The sequence below is a fragment of the Bufo gargarizans genome, chromosome 3 (genome assembly GCF_014858855.1).
Source record: "Bufo gargarizans isolate SCDJY-AF-19 chromosome 3, ASM1485885v1, whole genome shotgun sequence".
In the NCBI taxonomy this organism is placed as follows: domain Eukaryota; kingdom Metazoa; phylum Chordata; class Amphibia; order Anura; family Bufonidae; genus Bufo; species Bufo gargarizans.
In genome coordinates this window covers 481,478,961-481,498,979 of record NC_058082.1, presented here as the reverse complement: position 1 = coordinate 481,498,979, position 20,019 = coordinate 481,478,961, and the positions used below count along the sequence as shown (strand labels likewise).

General features: G+C 46.4%; 1 protein-coding gene across 1 annotated transcript; it reads left to right on the top strand.

The window, feature by feature from the left end:
- Positions 1 to 16,801: 16,801 nt before the first annotated feature.
- LOC122931694 (protein kinase C theta type-like) lies at positions 16,802 to 19,000 on the top strand. Its single transcript, XM_044285763.1, has 4 exons — positions 16,802 to 17,053; positions 17,169 to 17,422; positions 18,224 to 18,286; positions 18,421 to 19,000. The coding sequence occupies exons 1-4, from the start codon at positions 16,802 to 16,804 to the stop codon at positions 18,998 to 19,000; spliced, it is 1,149 nt and encodes a 382-aa protein (XP_044141698.1).
- Positions 19,001 to 20,019: the final 1,019 nt, after the last annotated feature.

Genomic DNA, 20,019 nt, shown 5'->3' with positions numbered 1-20,019 from the left:
TGCTTCAAAAAGCAGAAATTCACATTTTTGTACCATAGTTTGTAAACGCTATAACTTTTACCCAAACATTTTTTTTTTTTTTACCCAAACATTTTTTTTTTTATCAAAGACATGTTGAACAATAAATTTAGCGAAAAATTTATATATGGATGTCGTTTTTTTTGCAAACTTTTACAACTGAAAGCGAAAAATTTCATTTTTTTGCAAAAAAACTTTACATTTCGATTAATAACAAAAAAAGTAAAAATGTCAGCAGCAATGAAATACCACCAAATGAAAGCTCTATTAGTGAGAAGAAAAGGAGGTAAAATTCATTTGGATGGTAAGTTGCATGACCGAGCAATAAACCGCTAAAGTTGTGGAGTGCCGATTTGTAAAAAAGGGCCTGGTCACTAGGGGGGTATAAACCTGTGGTCCTTAAGTGGTTAAGACCTCTGCCTTAGCTTCTTTGGAGTCTCCATTTACTTTATTATCCTTTTCATCCTTCACAGACTTGGCCTCATATCCTTGCCTTCTTAGCGCCTCCTCCTTCTCATCAAGGTTGGAGGCACTGGGGACATCAGGATCTTCACCAGACTCGTTGCCTTCTGGCAAACCCTCTAGAGGTTCACTCAGGATATTGTTCCCCAATCGCTTAAGCTCTAGTGGAGCCATATCACAGTAGTAGACACCATCTGTATGCTGATCGTCTGTTTCCTGGTATTTCTTCTCCAGCAGACCGCTGGCTTTCTGTAAGGCACTGACGGCAGAGGGAACATCTTTCATGACCAGGTCCTGGCTACTTATTGCCACGAGTCTATTGGCCTCTGCATTCACATCAGCACCATCAGTTGGGTGAGCAGAAAGATCTTCCATCTTCTCCACATCGGTCGGCACTACGGCGCCACCATCTCCAGACCCATTCTTAACAGGCTCTGGCTTAGACTTCTTTAACTCATAGACGTTCTTCCTGACATCATCCTTTGAGCTCATGAGATCTTCCATCCCTGCTCTGAGTTGTCTGTTCAGCCTCTCACATTTATCTCGCTCCTCAAGCGCTTCTTCAAGGGATCGAGCCAAGGAGAGTGTCTCCTGTTCCAGATGCTCTTCAATTGGCTCTACTGCAGCCGATGTAGGAGTATCACCATTCTCTTTTGGCCACCCTGTGGGGGTTCCATGCAGGGCCGTTTTAAGCACTTTGTCTGTATCTACTGCAGTCTTCTTCAGTGACTCTGTGAAGACATCTAGTCCCTTCTCTATCATATCTATGGACCGGGTGGAGAGAGAAAAATCTTCAGGATTGCAGCTGTACTGACGTGTCAGGTCATCTACCCCTGCCTGGGTATGGGTCTCAGACACTAGGCTGCCATCTCCCCACTCAGCTCTCGTCACTTCAGGTATAACTGTCGTCTGGTCGCTACTAGTGACCACCTGAATTTTGCAATACCTTGACTTGGTAGCTTCCTTCTCAGAGTTGCCAATGGTCACAGCGCATATATCGCCTATGTCACTGGTGTCATTATTAACTCTGACCTCTAGGGGCACTGCCGAGTTAATTCCTACCTGGGACATTACTTTATGGACCATAAAGCACTGTGGAGACTGCATGTCCACCTCTGGTACTTGTGATACTCCCTCTAGGACTGCTACCCTTTCTTGCACATTCACCAGAGTAGGATTGCTCCACTCAGTGCTCACAACATTTATCTGCACTTCTGCATCATTGTTTTCAATAGGAAATATTCTTTCCTCATGGCAGTCAATGTGCAGCTCCCTTAGACCTTCATTTACACAGGCAAGTACAGGTTCTGCAGGAGTTTCGTCACTATCTGCAGAAGTGTCTACCTTGCCCCATAACAACGAAACGTTATCACAACTCAACATCACATCATATAAGAACATATTTGTAACATCAGGTCCATAAGACCCAGTTCTTACTGGAGACTCCCCCTCAGTGAGAACCACCTGCACTTGCTCAGGCTCTCTTTCAGGTGCCTGGTTCACATTACTTATATGCAATTCTTCAAACCTCCTGATCAAGTCATAAAGTTCTTCATGAAAAATAGCAGATGAAGAAAATAAAGATTCATCATCATTTACATTTTTACCACCTGTGGGCGCTTCTCTCCTGATCACATCCTGAAAGGGAAAAGGCATGTCATCATCATCATATACTTCACATGACCTCACATTTTCATTTTTCACTTCAACTATATCACTGTTTTCAATGGTCCTTTCCCTTACACGTTCACTTAAAGGGACAGGTACAAGTTCTGCAGGAGTTTTTGCACTCTCTGCAGAAGTGTCTCCATTACTCCACAACTCCCAGCATAAGGGAAAATTACACCCCAACACTCCCTCCTGCATAAGCTTATCTGTAACATCCAGTTCATAAGTCCCTGTTCTCATTGGAGTCTCACGCTCAGTGAAAATCAGCGGATAGTCCTTATCCACACGACTGTCCAGCACCTTTATTATTTTACCAGTCTCAGGTTTCAATATTGTGCTACCTCTTACCCGGGCTAGCATGGGATCCCGGATCCTTGTCATCCCAAAACTAGCTTTGGTCATGGGCAACTGAGGTAACACAGAACCCTTCTCCCCTGCAGGTTTCTGCGAGGGAGCAATCACAGCAGGCTTATCCGTCTGTCCAGACACAGTTTTTTCTCTGTGTGACTTATCACCTACCGGCCCAGCAGATATCCCCTGCCGCCGGCTCACTGTCACTGGCTCTGCCACATAGTTAATAACAGGAACCGTCTTACCCTTTGTAATCAACCATTCTGGTAAAGCAGTGACATTCTCTCCCGCGGACTCATCAAGGTTGTGGTTGCTCCTAGCAACAGCCTTACTGCACCTCCGCACTTCCTCTCTAGGACTCCGGACACAGTCGCAGGGAAGATATGCACTCCTGAGAACCGCACCGCTCTCCACCTCTTTATCTTCCCGACGGTTGCCCTTGGCAACGGCATATCTTTGCTTTTTATCAGGAACTCCGCTCCACAACTGCCCAAACAATGGAAAGTCCTTGCCCAGTACAAATTCCACTTCCAGTGTCTCACATTTTAACAGCTCCCATTGCACAGAGCCATACTCTGTCACAAAGGTCAGAGACACGGTGGCATCCGTCTCTGGCCCTCTCTCCAGAAAGTCCAGGATTTCAGGCAGGACCCGAGACAATTGCTGGCGAGAGTCTAGAATGACCCCCAGCGGGATTCCCCCGATCACTAACTCGCAGGATTTCTCCCACTGGCTATACCATTTTGCAGCCATTTCCACCAGTCAGTCTCTCGTACTCAGCTTCTGGCCCTTTAAATCCTGCACAGTAACTCCTTTGCAACCCAGCAAAAAGTGTCCAGAACAGCATGAGTAGCACCTGCTCCTTTCAGTGATGTTGTTGCCCCTAGCAACCACGTTGCTTTTTTTTACTCTTCAGCACGGACATGTGCCCGCATCCGACACCAATTGTAGGGGATTAGCTCTTTTCCAGGGGTTGCAAACACACACTTCTTCACAGACACCAGGATTTAGGGGCCAAACTGTGCTTTATTGTGGCACAAAGCCAAAATAAAATACCTTGCCCGTCTGGGCCCTATCTAAACACATAGGTTTCCCTGACTCACCTAAAGCGTACCACAGTTCACACCCGTGATGAGATGCGGCTTTTTTTCAGCCCAACCTCCAGCAGCCTCCAGGCTGCTCCCACACCAGTGTCTCTTGTGGGATAGTGGTCTCTCAGCCCTCCCGGCTCAGACCACACAGAGCCACTCCAGCCTTCTGTGTGCAAGTCCCCCCCCCCCCTCACTCTGAGGATTCCTTTATCCCCAGGTGATTACTGCACCTGGTCTTTCTTCAGACCTGGTGATTCTGGGGAAGACACAGCAAATCCTGCCATATATCTCCCCTAACAACCATGAGGCCTGTCACTTCCTCACAATATATATATATAAAAATTTAAAAAATCGGACTGCACTCCAAGCGTATCTTCTCAAAAGATGTTTTTAATCACCCATGTGGTGGCTTTTTGCCACCACATGGGTGATAAAAAACATCTTTTGAGAAGATACTCTTGGAGTGCAGTGCGAATTTTTTACTTTTTATAAGTTGGTTACCATACTTGGATTTTGCACCAGTTTTTTTCCCTTATACTATTTGAGGGTGGTGCTGCCAGTGGTTTCTTTTTCCTATAGATATATACACACATATATATATATATATATATATATATATATATATATATATATATATTGTACCATATATGTATCATTTAGAATATATATTTTATGCAGTGTTTATCTCACTGACTGAATATAGCCTTTTTAAGGTCTAGAAAGTATTGAAGTTGTTGGATTTCATAAGGAGAGTTGAATGTTATTAGCTAGTCATGTGGACAAGTTAAATATATGAACCCGGATGCCAAGTAAAAAGGCCCATTGTCCCTTATCATGAATTTAAAAAGACAGTAGAGGATAGTGACTCCAACATGTCTAGATTAAGGGTAATTTAAATGTCACGAAGAAACCCTTATTACTGATGTATATTGGAGAGGTTAAGAAGGTCATGCGAACATATTATTAGGTATTTAGAATTAATGTTTGAAATTGATATATGGTACAACAGTGCCATCTAGAGGTAGGTGGATAATAGTATGTGTCATTTTCACAAGTATTTTGAGGGTTAAAATGACATCATTATTATCTGCATACAAATACACCCACCTTGTCTGATTGGAGATCCCTAATCTAGAAGGGGGATGAGTTCTTAGATAGCATGGGGTATAAAGTATGTATGTAAGAGGTTAGAGAGGACACTTCAACTGACAGAACCTTCAACTAACAACTTACTTCAACAACTAAAATACAACTATAACACAAGAAAATCTTGCTATAAAGAAACATTGGCACAGAGAAAGTTGCCCATAAGAAGGATTCATCACAAAGAAACTTGGATTAATTTTTGTCTACTGGAAGAGTATTTGAGAACTGATCACACCCGAAACCCTGTTCATCCTTGACCCGGTAACGTATATTTCCATAGTATGATTGCCGAGTGGGATATAATATCATATTAATATCATATATATTTTTTGGATTGGTCATAAGGAGACAGTGGATCGGTTATGCTTCCAATATTAATCTGTGTTTATCCATTTATATTCAATTTTGTATGATATATATTTAATTGATCTTCGGACAATTTTATGCTGGTGAGAAAGCAATAATGGGTTACACCACCATCTAGTGGTGGTTTGTTGGTACTGCGTCAATTTGTCTATCCATTTATCTTATGTCTGTTTTGTATTGGATTTTACTCATTTATAAATAAATGATTACATATATTTTTACATAAATATCTGTCCATTGTTTCGCTGATTGCACAAAACGATTTAAGATTTCTTATCAAAGAACTTAGAGGTAATATGTCAGCCTAGAGCACGGGTGTCAAACACAAGGCCCGCGGGCCGAATCCGGCCCGCCAGACCTCGTCATGTGGCCCGCGTAGCCGCCGCCGGCCTTCACCTTTTATTATCACTTCCTGCAGGCGGCCCCTGCAGGAAGTGATAATAAATCACATAAGGAGGGCTGGTCAGGGGCCACACACCACAGACTACGGGCCCCGCTCCTACCTGGGAAACGTCTACAGCAGGGTCTGACCTGTCACTATGGTAACTGCTGATCACCAACACGCTAACTACCGATCACGAGTCTTTCTCCGCTCTTTTGATTGGCCAATCTTCTGTTGTGGGCGTGGTATCCCGATTTTTTTTGGGGGGGAGCCAGGTGTTGTGACGTCATCAGCCGCCGACTCAGTTCAGACGTCATCAGCCGCTGACACGAGGCAGCCAACGTGAGCCAGGCAGCATGGCAGAGCCCAGTGTGCAGCTGGCGCAGAGACTGGCGGCCAATGACATGAACAGCTGCGACCGGGCCCTGCGCAAACTGCGCCACTACCTGTCAGTCCGGAGCGCGGAGCGCGAGGGTGAGAGGAGAGGAGGAGGGGGAGCACTGAGAGAGAGGAGAGGAGGGGGAGCACTGAGAGAGAGGAGAGGAGGGGGAGCACAGAGAGAGGAGAGGAGGGGGAGCACTGAGAGAGAGAGAGGAGGGAGCACTGAGAGAGAGAGAGGAGAGGAGGGGAGCACTGAGAGAGAGAGAGAGAGAGAGGAGGGGAGCACTGAGAGAGAGAGAGAGGAGGGGGAGCACTGAGAGAGGGAGAGGAGGGGGAGCACTGAGAGAGAGAGAGAGGAGGGGAGCACTGAGAGAGAGAGAGGAGGGGGAGCACTGAGAGAGAGAGAGAGGAGGGGAGCACTGAGAGAGAGAGAGAGAGGAGGGGGAGCACTGAGAGAGGGAGAGGAGGGGGAGCACAGAGAGAGGAGAGGAGGGGGAGCACTGAGAGAGAGGAGAGGAGGGGGAGCACAGAGAGAGGAGAGGAGGGGGAGCACTGAGAGAGAGAGAGGAGAGGAGGGGAGCACTGAGAGAGAGAGAGAGAGAGAGAGAGGAGGGGGAGCACTGAGAGAGGGAGAGGAGGGGGAGCACTGAGAGAGAGGAGAGGAGGGGAGCACTGAGAGGAGAGGAGAGGAGGGGGAGCACTGAGAGAGAGGACACTTATGGATCTGTGGATGACACATAGCATAAGATGCTATATATGTGTCATCCACAGATCCCCCCCATAACTGTCATACACAGATCCCCTATAAGAGCCACCCACAGATCCCCTATAAGAGCCACCCACAGATCCCCCATAAGAGCCACCCACAGATCCCCCATAAGAGCCACCCACAGATCCCCCATAAGTTTCACCCACAGAGCCCCCATAAGTGTCACCCACAGATCCCCCATAAGTGTCACCCACAGATCCCCCATAAGTGTCACCCACAGATCCCCCATAAGTGTCACCCACAGATCCCCCATAAGTGTCACCCACAGATCCCCCATAAGTGTCACCCACAGATCCCCCATAAGTGTCACCCACAGATCCCCCATAAGTGTCACCCACAGATCCCCCATAAGTGTCACCCACAGATCCCCCATAAGTGTCACCCACAGATCCCCCATAACAGTGCCATCCACAGATCCCCCATAACAGTGCCATCCACAGATCCCCCATAACAGTGCCATCCACAGATCCCCCATAACAGTGCCACCCACAGACCACAATTAGTTCAAAACCCACCAAAAGCACACCTTTTGGTTCAAAATATTTTTTTTCTTATTTTCCTCCTCAAAAACCTAGGTGCGTCTTATGGGCCGGTGCGTCTTATAGGGCGAAAAATAGTTCTGGAATGTGTTGGATAACACTGACAGCACAACCGGCCCTTTGAGGGTGACCAAACTGCTGATGCGGCCCCCGATGAATTTGAGTTTGACACCCCTGGCCTAGAGGATCCGATCATTTTTATATTTTATTTTTCTAAGATCTTCTCTTTTATATCAAGATTAATTTTATATAGAAGATAATTCGACAGGTGACATATTTCCTTTACAGGGGTTGAGCAGTAGTTTAATATTGATGACCTACCCTCAGGATAGATCATCAATATTAGATCAGCGGGGGTCTAACTCCCTGCACCCTCGTCAATCAGCTGTATGAAGGGGTACGGGAGCCTGTGCGAGTGCTATTTCCTATTCAAAATTACCTGTGTCTCGACTTCTTTAGAGCGACAGCGGCGGTGCAGTGTAATTACAATACATTCACTTAAACAGGAAGGAGCCGTCTAATAGAAGTGAATGGGATGGCTAAGATGTAATTACACCTCCTCACTGCTCCAATGTTGACAGCGTGCAGGTAAGCAGTAAAGAGAAAGCGCCACTCGTATAAGCACTGTGGTCTCTTCAAACAGCTGATTGGAGGGGGTGTCGGGAGTATATATATGTACAAAGACTAATACATACATAGGCATATATCGACAATAGGTACCTATATACAGTACAGACCAAAAGTTTGGACACACCTTCTCATTCAAAGAGTTTTCTTTATTTTCATGACTATGAAAATTGTAGATTCACACTGAAGGCATCAAAACTATGAATTAACACATGTGGAATTATATACATAACAAAAAAAAAGTGTGAAACAACTGAAAATATGTCATATTCTAGGTTCTTCAAAGTAGCCACCTTTTGCTTTGATTACTGCTTTGCACACTCTTGGCATTCTCTTGATGAGCTTCAAGAGGTAGTCACCTGAAATGGTTTTCACTTCACAGATGTGCCTTGTCAGGTTTAATAAGTGGGATTTCTTGCCTTATAAATGGGGTTGGGACCATCAGTTGCCTTGTGGAGAAGTCAGGTGGATACACAGCTGATAGTCCTACTGAATAGACTGTTAGAATTTGTATTATGGCAAGAAAAAAGCAGCTAAGTAAAGAAAAAACGAGTGGCCATCAAATGAAGGTCAGTCAGTCAGTCCGAAAAATTGGGAAAACTTTGAAAGTGTCCCCAAGTGCAGTCACAAAAACCATCAAGCACTACAAAGAAACTGGCTCACATGCGGACCGCCCCAGGAAAGGAAGACCAAGAGTCACCTCTGCTGCGGAGGATAAGTTCATCCGAGTCACCAGCCTCAGAAATCGCAGGTTAACAGCAGCTCAGATTAGAGACCAGGTCAATGCCACACAGAGTTCTAGCAGCAGACACATCTCTAGAACAACTGTTAAGAGGAGACTGTGTGAATCAGGCCTTCATGGTAGAATATCTGCTAGGAAACCACTGCTAAGGACAGGAAACAAGCAGAAGAGACTTGTTTGGGCTAAAGAACACAAGGAATGGACATTAGACCAGTGGAAATCTGTGCTTTGGTCTGATGAGTCCAAATTTAAGATCTTTGGTTCCAACCACCGTGTCTTTGTGCGACGCAGAAAAGGTGAACGGATGGACTCTACATGCCTGGTTCCCACCGTGAAGCATGGAGAAGGAGGTGTGATGGTGTGGGGTGCTTTGCTGGTGACACTGTTGGGGATTTATTCAAAATTGAAGGCATACTGAACCAGCCTGGCTACCACAGCATCTTGCAGCGGCATGCTATTCCATCCGGTTTGCGTTTAGTTGGACCATCATTTATTTTTCAACAGGACAATGACCCCAAACACACCTCCAGGCTGTGTAAGGGCTATTTGACCATGAAGGAGAGTGATGGGGTGCTGCGCCAGATGACCTGGCCTCCACAGTCACCGGACCTGAACCCAATCGAGATGGTTTGGGGTGAGCTGGACCGCAGAGTGAAGGCAAAAGGGCCAACAAGTGCTAAGCATCTCTGGGAACTCCTTCAAGACTGTTGGAAGACCATTTCAGGTGACTACCTCTTTAAGCTCATCAAGAGAATGCCAAGAGTGTGCAAAGCAGTAATCAAAGCAAAAGATGGCTACTTTGAAGAACCTAGAACAGGGCTTGACAAATTTCCTTGGAATCTAGGAGCCAGCTAAAAAAGTTAGGAGCCGTTTTTTTTTTACCTTTTATAAAGCCGTTTTTTTTCAGCGACAAAAATAACACCTCTCAAATTAACATATAAAGAAGTCTAGACCCAAACAACATGGGCATTGTTTATTATCAGTGTGCTATGACGTCACTGTGTGTGTAATCCCTGCGCTGTGACGTCACTATGTGTGTAATCCCTGCGCTGTGACGTCACTGTGTGTGTAATCCCTGCGCTGTGACGTCACTGTGTGTGTAATCCCTGCGCTGTGACGTCACTGTGTGTGTAATCCCTGCGCTGTGACGTCACTGTGTGTGTAATCCCTGCGCTGTGACGTCACTGTGTATAATCCCTGCGCTGCAGCTGACTGAACTGAGATCCCTTCCCCAGGATGTTTGGTCCGGACTCATTCATCTCATAGAACTGCAGCTATGAAATCCACAGCGTATTGCAGCAAATACCAGCAAAATGGATAAAATTTTACCTAAAATCCACACGGAAATGAACCTACTGTGCACAATTCAAATCTGCACCGTGGTAATATAGGATTTTACCACGTGTAACTGAATTCCAAAGCAAATCCACACGCTACATGTAGAGTTTGATATAAATTGAGTTTGATATATCAGATGATTTAGCCATTTTGGAGTCTTATGGCAGCTCCTAAGAGACCTGTGTGGTATACAGCCTGTCACCCAGCTTTCCTGAGGAGAACATATCTCAGTATGGGAACATATAGAGAAGTCATCAGATGATTTGGCCATTCAGCATTCTTAGTTCTCATAGGAGCTGCAACCCGGCTTTCCAAGACTCCTGAATGGGTAAATCATATGATAACGTATCTAAATGTTCCTATACGGAGATATATTCTCTTCAGGAGACCAGGAAAGCTAGGTGACAGACAGCCTGTATACCACACAGCTCTCCTAGGAGCTGCCACCCGGCTTTCTGTGTGGTATACAGGCTGTCACCCAGCTTTCCTAGAAGGGGACAGAACTAAGAAGTGGCCGAATGGTAACTGCAGGGATGGAGGATATATATATATAATACTTCCCCCCTTGGATGGGAAATTGCCTACGGCCCCCATCGTCTAAGGGGCCCCCTGCTTCAGTACTGCTGTTCAGCTGAATATCCGTGGAAGCGAGCGGACGGACAGCTGAAAAGCTGCACTTTAAAATGCGCTGTATGGTCCCCTCCCTGTACACTAATCAGCTCCAGGCACCAGCAGCACTCTTCTACAGAAGCTGTAGGACCTGCCATAATGTCACGTGCAGCAGGAGGCGGAGCTCTTCAGAGAAGAGAAGATGAAGGACCTGCGATAACCTTAGCATCATGTGACCAGAACATGAGGCGGACCTTAGCAGTGCAGTGAAGTAATGAAGAAGACCAATGATGATAGCATAGGAAGAAGTGAAGAAGGACGGTTTCAATGTAAGAGCCACGGAAATGCTGGGAGTTGTAGTCCTCTCCTCTTATACCTCCTGATGTTCTGTAATATCAAAGTACATTACAAGAGGAGGTCTAAGAGTACGGGACTACAACTCTCAGCATATCCAGGCCATTATTATGTAATATCAGGGTACATTACAACACCCTGGACATGCTGGGAGTTGTAGTCCCATCCTCTTATACCTCCTTTTATAATGTACTTTGATATTACATAATAACTGCTTTGACATGCTGGGAGTTGTAGTCCCATCCTCTTATACCTCCTGTTGTTCTGTAATATCAGAGTACATTACAAGAGGTGGTCTAAAAGGAGGGGACTACAACTCTCAGCATATCTAAGCCATTATTATGTAATATCAGGGTACATTACAACAGCATGGACATGCTGGGAGTTTTAGTCTCCTCCTTTTATACCTCCACCCCCTGTAATGTCCTCTAATACAGCGGTCCCCAACCGCCGGGCCGCGGCCCAGGATCGGGCCCTGGAGGATGGTTTGCCGGGCCACGGCGATCAGGGCAGTCTTTAACACTGTACTAATGAAGCGCTTCAATTATGGAAGCGCTTCATTAGTACAGAAGGACCAGGAAGCAGTGAAGGATCTGTACTCACCACTTCCTGGTCCACGGCTCGGCTATCGGCTGTGCAGGGCTGCGCACAGCGTGAGGTCTCTCTGTGACCTCACACTGTGCGCCGCTATACACAGCCAGCAGAATGAAGAGGATCGCGATGGTGACTAGGAGAGGTGTTTATTTTATTTTATTTGCACTGGGGGCTGATGGCTGACCTGGGGGACATTGGGCAGACATGAGGGGCTAATGGGGGGCTTATGGCAGACATGAGGGGCTAATGGGGGGGCTTATGGCTGACATGAGGGGCTAATGGGGGGCTTATGGCTGACATGAGGGGCTAATTGCTGACATTGGGGGGCTTATGGCTGACATTGGGGGGCTAATGGCTGACATTGGGGGGCTAATGGCTGACATTGGGGGGCTAATGGGGGGTTTATGGCTGACATTGGGGGCTGATAGATGGTTAAAGTTTTGGGGGTTTATCTGAGCCATTGAGGGTCTGATCTGAGGTCTGATTAACATTGGGGGTCTGATTACTGGTCTGACCTGAGGTGTAATGAATTTTTTTTTCTTATTATTGTTCTCCTCTAAAACTAGGTGCGTCTTATAGGGCGAAAAATACGGTACAGTGCAGCAGCGACCATAGTCAGTTTATATAGTCGTTATATATTTTAATATGCACCTTGTGCTTTGTTATGCGCTTGAATTAGTCAGCCCCGCCCACCCCCTAAGCCCCCCCCCCCCCCCCCCCCCCGCATAACCTTTGCTTTATACAAGCAATTGCAGTAGTGTATAATGCAGTCCTTTACAGTACATATGCACAGCAGGTTCACTTCACAGCACGGCAGGTTTAAATCTGGCAAGATACTTGGAGGGTAAACAGTTAATGCTTTGCAGTACAATGCTGCTCTATCCCCTCAGCTATTCTAGCTGGCTGGATCCCAAGGCCCGGATGCCTAATTGCTGGCTTGAATCCTTGGTATATAAAATCCTTCCTCCAGTATTGGCACTTGCTTTAGGTTACAGTACCTCTGCTTCTTAGCTGGATTCTCTGCTGGATTGGAAAGGTGGCTGCAGGTTTCTCCCAGGAGGTGCTCTCCTACTACTGGGGTGTCTCATCTGTATTTGCTGGATTACTGGTCTCCAGGCAGGCTATACTCCTTCTAGCCTCCTGGTGCAACTAGAAACCAGGACTATCCAGCTGCATGTCAGGAGGAGGCCCTCAGCATATCCTGGGCTGGTGCCTTCTCACTTCTGTCTCCACAGACTCCTGACTATGACCTAACCCCTCCCTGTCTGGGCCTGGACATTTATACTAGGGGCTCCCTATCTCCCTCTTGTGTCTGGGATGTCTAATTACACCCAACTAGGCCTGCTGAGCATTAACAGGGGAAACATACCAATGTAAAAACACACAGGAAATACATTACAATGCATGGATAAATATAATATCACTGTCCCTTGTGAGCAGAAGTTACACGTTACCCAATTGACCCTTGTGTAGTGCCCACTCCTACCTAGTGGGACACTACAGATATACCTACTGCAAATAACTTACACACCGAAGCAAAACTCACTAGTAATAACCATATACTATAGCAATACATCAGTAATAACTATACGGGTCAGCAGTAACAGTGTACAGAATAATATTGATAACTACACTTTTCAGTGAGATAGTGCATATAGGTGATGATAGAGTATAGTGGCCCCTGAGGTACTTATCTGCAGCCTACAGCCTGTGACCCTCTCAGTTCAGTCTCATAGGCCGCAAGCCACTAAGCGTGAAGCCCATGGGGAGGTAGAGCAGTGTAGGAGGTCGCAGTGACATCACTGTCTTGTGTGATCACGTCATCATGCGAGACTCAGCAGAAGACGTCATTGCGACCACCAGGGGCACAGCTAAAGGCTCAGGAGAGTGTCATATTGTGGGGGTGCATCACAGGATATGTAGTCTTCTTCAGCAATAAGGGATGTTGCGCAGGTGTAGGTCAGTACATCTACACACCTGACTACTTGAAATGTGTCTCCAGTAGATGGGTGGATATGGACGTCTTTCGGACATTTCTCCTAAGACAAAACAGTATTGTTAACAAATGAGCTAGGCTACAAAAAAATGGACGCTTTTCTGCAGACAAGAAGTGAATAGTTACATGTGGTCCATACTCTGTGTTAACATAACGAGTTTGATAGGGAAGATATGTCACTGCTGAGTCATATATCCCTACTGTATACGGCCACTGGAGGGTCACTTATATATAAAGTAGGATTGCCATCTAGAGGTCGGCCCCTAGATGTCTAAAACTAGCAATCCTAGTAATCCTAGTAAGGATTGTTAGTTAGATACGAAATGCTTACACACCTTGTTTCTTTAGTGTCCTCTATGTCACAAAATAAAGGGGTGATTTATCAAACTGATGTAAACTAAAACTGGCTTAGTTGCCCATAGCAACCAATCCAATTCATCCTTTCATTTTCCAATGGAGCTGTCCAAAATGAAAGGTGGAATCTGATTGGTTGCTATTGTAACACCCAGGAGTAGTGTTACCACTTCTGCACCTTGCTACTATCTTTTATGGTCTAACCTGTATGTCATCTATATATTTATTTCCAGGTCCCTCAACACTGTGCATTTATATGAATGTTATGTAACTGTTTATGTAATGTGCCTGGTTCACCAACAGGTGGCAGCAAACACGGCAGAGCTGTATGTAGGTAGAATTGAGCGTTCCATTCTCCCCCCTTTGGGCAGAAGTGGGCTAGTCCTACTTCCTGCAGGAAGGGTGGGGACCAGTTAGAGTTAGTCTAGTTTTACCCCAAGCAAGGAGAAGGGTGTACAGGGGCAAACCTCTGCTGGACATGCCCATGCCAGTCAGAGCACCCTAAGCTCTGCAGGCCATAGAGTCAGAAGCCTAAAGCCTCTGGAGCCAGGAGTAAAGTTCCTTGGCTGAACAAGTCCGACTACAGAGTGAAGTGCAGCATCAAGAAGAAGCGGAGTTATCCAGTTAGCTTGTCAGCACAGCAGAGAGAAAGAGATAAAGCAGAGTTGAGTTTGCCTGCCAGTTTATGCTAAAGCCTGCTGGAACCAAGACAAAGCCTGAAAACTGTTTTGGAGAAACGTTTATTCAAGTAAAGCTGCCATTGAACTTTATCTCAAGGTCTGGACTCAAGTTATTCTTTCAAATCCCTCAATTATTCCCCCAATTTATTGCTTCGGAGCCAAAGCCTGGGGGTCCAGCGGTATCCAGGTAGGAGCACCATGACACACAATAAGAGATATTTAGGCCGCACTACACCACTTGGCATTCCTACTACACCTAGGACGAGATATAGAGGGCCCTGGGGATAGGCGGCCCGTTGCACTATGAGCAACTAAGCCAGGTCTACTTTACACTAGTTTGTTAAATGACCCCCAAAAGTTTTTGGGGGGATGCTTGACTTTCTGTTGTCTTCTATGTACTGATTTTAAAGCCATTGTGAATGTGCTCTCATGTAGAAGCAAATGACCACAAAGCCAGGGAAAATACATCCCCTCCACCTATTTCACTGCTGCCCCCATACCCTGCAGCCCTATGCAGGAGCCCAGCTTGCTCTGGTTTTGTCATATTGGTTTGCTTGTAAAATAGAAAATGAAAATGTATGGCATCAGTGAGAGAAAATGTCTTTATAGAGAGACAAAAAACTGTTCCTTCTGTTAGAAACATATGAGATATTCCTCTAGTGATAGTCGTTATCATTATTACTGTAGCTTGTAATGGGTCTGCATATTTTACAGACAGTGTGTAACCATAAAATTTCCTGATAAATCAGGCACAATGGGGGACATTTATCAAAACTAGTGCAAAAAGAATCTGGCCAAGTTGCCTATAGCAACCAATCAGATTCCACCTTTCATCTTTCAGAGCTCCTTTTCGAAATGAAAGGTGGTATCTGATTAGTTGCTATGGGCAACTTAGACAGTTTTCCTTTACATAAGTTTTGATAAATATCTCCCAATGCCTTGTAGGCCTCACTCAGCTGAATATAAAGATACCCTTCACTTAGGATTAGGGTGGCCACTGGCTTCACCCAAGAAAGCCGGAACTCACTGGCCACACCCCAGACCTATAAACCACACCCATCTCTGTGAAGCCACGCCTCCATTGCCGACCGGGGGAAAAATGGGGGGGGGGGAGAAGTTTCTGAGGGGAAGGTGAGCTGGAGGCAGCCAGGGTGATTCTGTCTCGCTCAGTTAGCCAAAGGGAGCCATGTCTGTGGCTCTAGTGACTGACTACGAGTGGGTGAGAGAAGCCTCAGTCAGTTGCTGCAGCTGACGCTCAGACAGCGCAATGCTGTTGTCTGAGCGTGAGCTACAGCAAGGGTGGACATCCCTGTGTCCGTCCAGGCCCTGCACTGGGTGGAGGACAGAGAGACAGAAAACTGGACTGTCCGGCCTAAAACCGGACGTCTGGCCACCCTCCTTTGGATATGACCACACAACGTGGTCATGTCGTGGTTGCTCTGTGCCCGTTCTGTGATGGAGTTCCACACAGCCGTATGATCTATAGTGAGCTCTAATTACACTAACGGGGACTCCACTGTTAAGTTGGTCTGAATTGTTAATGGCTGTGCAGTATTGAAGGTGCAGTGTGGCCATTAACAATGCAGGCCGACCAAACAGCGCGGTCATCAGTTTAATTAGATTCCCTTGCGGCTGCGTGACCATATGTCAAAATCCGAGACTGAGTTAACACCTACATTGAAGTCTCCGTCATCAGACTCTGTTGTAGATTCTGTCAAAAGTACAAGAGATAATAACGCCACATACTGCCCTTTTTTTTGACTGGTGAAATAATGGGTTTTCTACTGGAAACCATATCCCATTACAGTCAATGGGCTTCTTCAGGTGGTACTGGTTTCCATCCATTGTTATGCTCCTATAATGGAGAACTACAGAAATAAAAATATGAATAAACTCCTCGTATCTGTATTATCTCAGCCATTATCAGTGGGTTCAATTAATTATCTCTCTCTTCCCCCACTGACTACAATTTCCGTACAACTACCCTTATTATAACATGCCAGTACAGTGAGTGATGAGCTATGGGCGCCACTACCAGCCATCATATACCTGCCACATCACCATCTACTAATAATATAGCACCAGACGAAGCCGCCATGAAGTTCCCTCACTCCTTCCTCTGGACACTAAGCTGCCACTCATGGAACCCACCTCACAGTGTACATGGCAGAGCAGGTCCATGGTCCACTGCCAGGCAGGTGCCACCTGAAGATTCCATGGTGACCTCATGCCACCTGCCTAGACCAGTGGCACACGACCAACTGCCGTTCACTTTCAACTGTCGACGGCAGCGATCGAGCAGAAGTCTACAGCTTGGAGGATTTTTTGCGAAAAATGGCGTCCACGGGACACAGCGAAGAGAGCGAGGAGCAGAAGAGAGAAGAGGAGAAGAGGAAGAGGGAAGAGGACAGCATGACAGGATCCAGCGTCATGAAGAAAAGGAGAGGAGACGAGGAGAGTGGATTGGAGGATGAGGAGATAACATCTGACTCCAGCCAAGACTCTGGCTCATCCAGCCCTTTTGCCAGGCTTACCATCAGCCGCTTCACCATCCACAAGGTCCTGGGCACAGGCAGCTTTGGCAAAGTAAGTATGATCACTCTTTTATGCATTTTAATCTGATCTGTCTCCCCATTTATTGCTTTCTGTCATCAGCCACTTCATGTTGGGTAGATGAGCATTCTCCATTTCTTTTCCTCAGGTGGTTCTGGCATCAGTCCCTGGCCGAAACATCTACACGGCCATCAAGATGATCAACAAAAAATGGGACAATGCAGATACCATCTTGAGAGAGCGGCGGATACTCCTGGCGGCCAGAGACTGCCCCTTCCTTTGCCACCTGTATGCTGCACACCAGTCTCAGGAGCGGGCATATTTCACCATGGAGTATCTGTCCGGCGGCAGCCTAGAGGCCTTAATCAATGTGTGCGGCCACCTGAACATCGACAACATAAGGTGAGAAAATGGGGAATATACCAAACTGAACTGGGGGATGGGGTTGGGAGGAGGGATAAATGCTAAGGTCAGGGGTACAGTCAGTAGAGGGCTGGCAGGCATTTAGCAGGGTGCAAGGTGGGGGGTGTAATTCTTGGTAACTCTTTGGTCTGGGTATTTAGATACAGGTCTAGAGCAGCAAACTGAATGTCTGTCCTGGGTTAAGAATAGTGTATCTAATACTCTGAGGTGGGAGATCTGATGGAGAACAATACAGAAAATGGAATAGAATAGAATAAAGGCTGCAGTTGGGTACCTTCCATGAAGGAGGATGGGAAGCGAGCCCTGAACTCAGTCTTTTTTCCCCCCAACATGCGGCCACCACTAGGGGGAGCTCAGTGAAAAGAAATATTTATAGCTTGCATTGCAGTCATTGGTAACTGTATAAATTCCCATGCACTAAGCTCTACCTAGTGCTGGCTTCAGGCTTACAGTTTTATAATACACTGTATAAAGGAAGCAGAAGACATGGAGCCGTATGGGAAGGGTTATCAATGTATTTATGCCAACAATTTATATTTTTAATTGAAATTTCTTCTGCTTAATAAAAATTGTAAACTCATCAAAAATGTGGTGCATTGCACTTTGCAACTGAGAAGCTGGGTGGGGCCTATACTAAGTTTCGCTGTGGGGCACTGACATTTCTGTACGCCCCTGCAAACACTCTATAAGCTCCACCCAAAATCATCATAACATGATATTAGGGAAATGATAAGAGTGAGATTTAATGACATTTAGACTACTCTCTGTTCTCCCCGTCAGGTTCTACACAGCAGAGATGGTATGTGGCCTCCAGTTCCTCCATGGACACAACATCGTCCACCGGTGAGCAGAACTTTCCCCCTTCTCTCTGTCTCCTTTACAATCTAGAAGTCATACACCCAGCTTTCCTAGTGTCCTGAAGGACTATTCTCCCTGGTCCTGCAGATTTGTTATTCTCTTGTATTATTTCATTGCAGAGATCTAAAGCCCCAGAACATCATGTTGGATGCAGATGGCCACATCCGTATCATCGACCTTGGGCTGGCCCAGGATGGTGTCACTGCCTCCAATAAGATCCGTGGAGTGACAGGAACCTTCCATTACATGGCCCCTGAGATACTTCTTAGAAAAAGATACGGCACAGCAGTTGACTGGTGGAGCCTGGGGATTGTGGTGTCCAGGATGGCATCAGGACACCACCCATTTTACCACGGCCCCTTCCCGAAAATGGCTAGCATAGCCATTACCACCAAAGAGCCAGATATTCCAACTTGGCTTGATGATGGCGTGCAACATCTCATCAGAAAACTGCTGTGCAAGAATCCTAAGAAGCGTCTGGGTGTGCGCGGAAATATCAGACAGCATCCATTGTTTTCCACCGTGGGCTGGGAGGAACTGGAGGAGAGGAGGGCACGGCCACCATTTACACCATTTCAGCCAGTTCTGGAGAAACAACATCTGCATTGGCCAAAGGATAAGAAAGCCCTTCGCCCCGTGGCCGAATTTAGCTATATGTCACCAAGCTGGGCCCGGTGGATGAGAAGATCTGGGCTGTGAAGGAATCCACGACCATCTGGTGAGCGACTACTATACACATATGACTCCCATTATTATATCAGAACATTATATCTGATGTTACAAAGCTAGATGCTTCATTTTAAAGACCATTCCTCTAAGACAACAGAAGCTTCAGTAAACAGATATACTTGAGATGTTTGCCTCTTATGTCTTTCAGGATCAACTTGTGCCAAATGCCCAGAACTTTGTGCCTCCTGAGTCCTGACCCATGCCTCATATCTCTGCTGATGTATGTCACCTAGGCTGCCGTGGAACATCATCTCTCTCCATAACACCATCATGCCTCTCCATTGTCATCTTGCTGCAGCCCCAGGCCCTTGAGCTGGCATCCTCCAATCCCAGGCTGGCATCTGACACCGCTACAGCCTTAAGATCCTCTATGACCCCAGGAGCGGCCTGTGCTTTGTTTCCATCTGGTGAGTTCAGGGACAATAGCCGCATCTTGTAGTCCTGGGGCTGCTGAGCGGCTATTATCCCTGAACTCCCCTCAGCACAGGCCGGGTAAGTACTACACACACCACACATCGCCAACATTACATGCTAGGTATAGGCACACTACATGCAGGGTATAGGAACATTACATGCTAGGTATAGGCACACTACAATGCAGGGTATAGGCACACTACATGCAGGGTATAGGCACACTACATGCTAGGTATAGGCACACTACATGCTAGGTATAGGCACACTACATGCTAGGTATAGGCACACTACATGCTAGGTATAGACAACCATACATAGTAGACACATAGTTAGGGCTCATTCACACGGCCATTATCCCTCCGCATTGCGCTCCACATACGGCAGGTCCGCAATACACGGGGCACTGACCATGTGCATTCTGTATCACGGATGCGGACACATTCACTTGAATGGGTCCACAAATCCAGAGATGTGGTGTGGAACGGAACGGAAGAGCGGAACCCCACGGAAGCACTATGGAGTGCTTCCTGGGGTTCTGTGCCTCCGCACCAGAAAAAGATAGAGCAAGTTATTTT

What these genes read in the sequence shown, in the direction of transcription:
- LOC122931694 (XM_044285763.1), top strand. Translation starts at nt 16,802, where the DNA reads ATGGCGTCCACGGGACACAGCGAAGAGAGCGAGGAGCAGAAGAGAGAA. An exon ending in GCACAGGCAGCTTTGGCAAA is followed by an intron (nt 17,054 to 17,168) that starts GTAAGTATGATC and finishes TCTTTTCCTCAG; the next exon opens with GTGGTTCTGGCATCAGTCCC. An exon ending in CTGAACATCGACAACATAAG is followed by an intron (nt 17,423 to 18,223) that starts GTGAGAAAATGG and finishes TCTCCCCGTCAG; the next exon opens with GTTCTACACAGCAGAGATGG.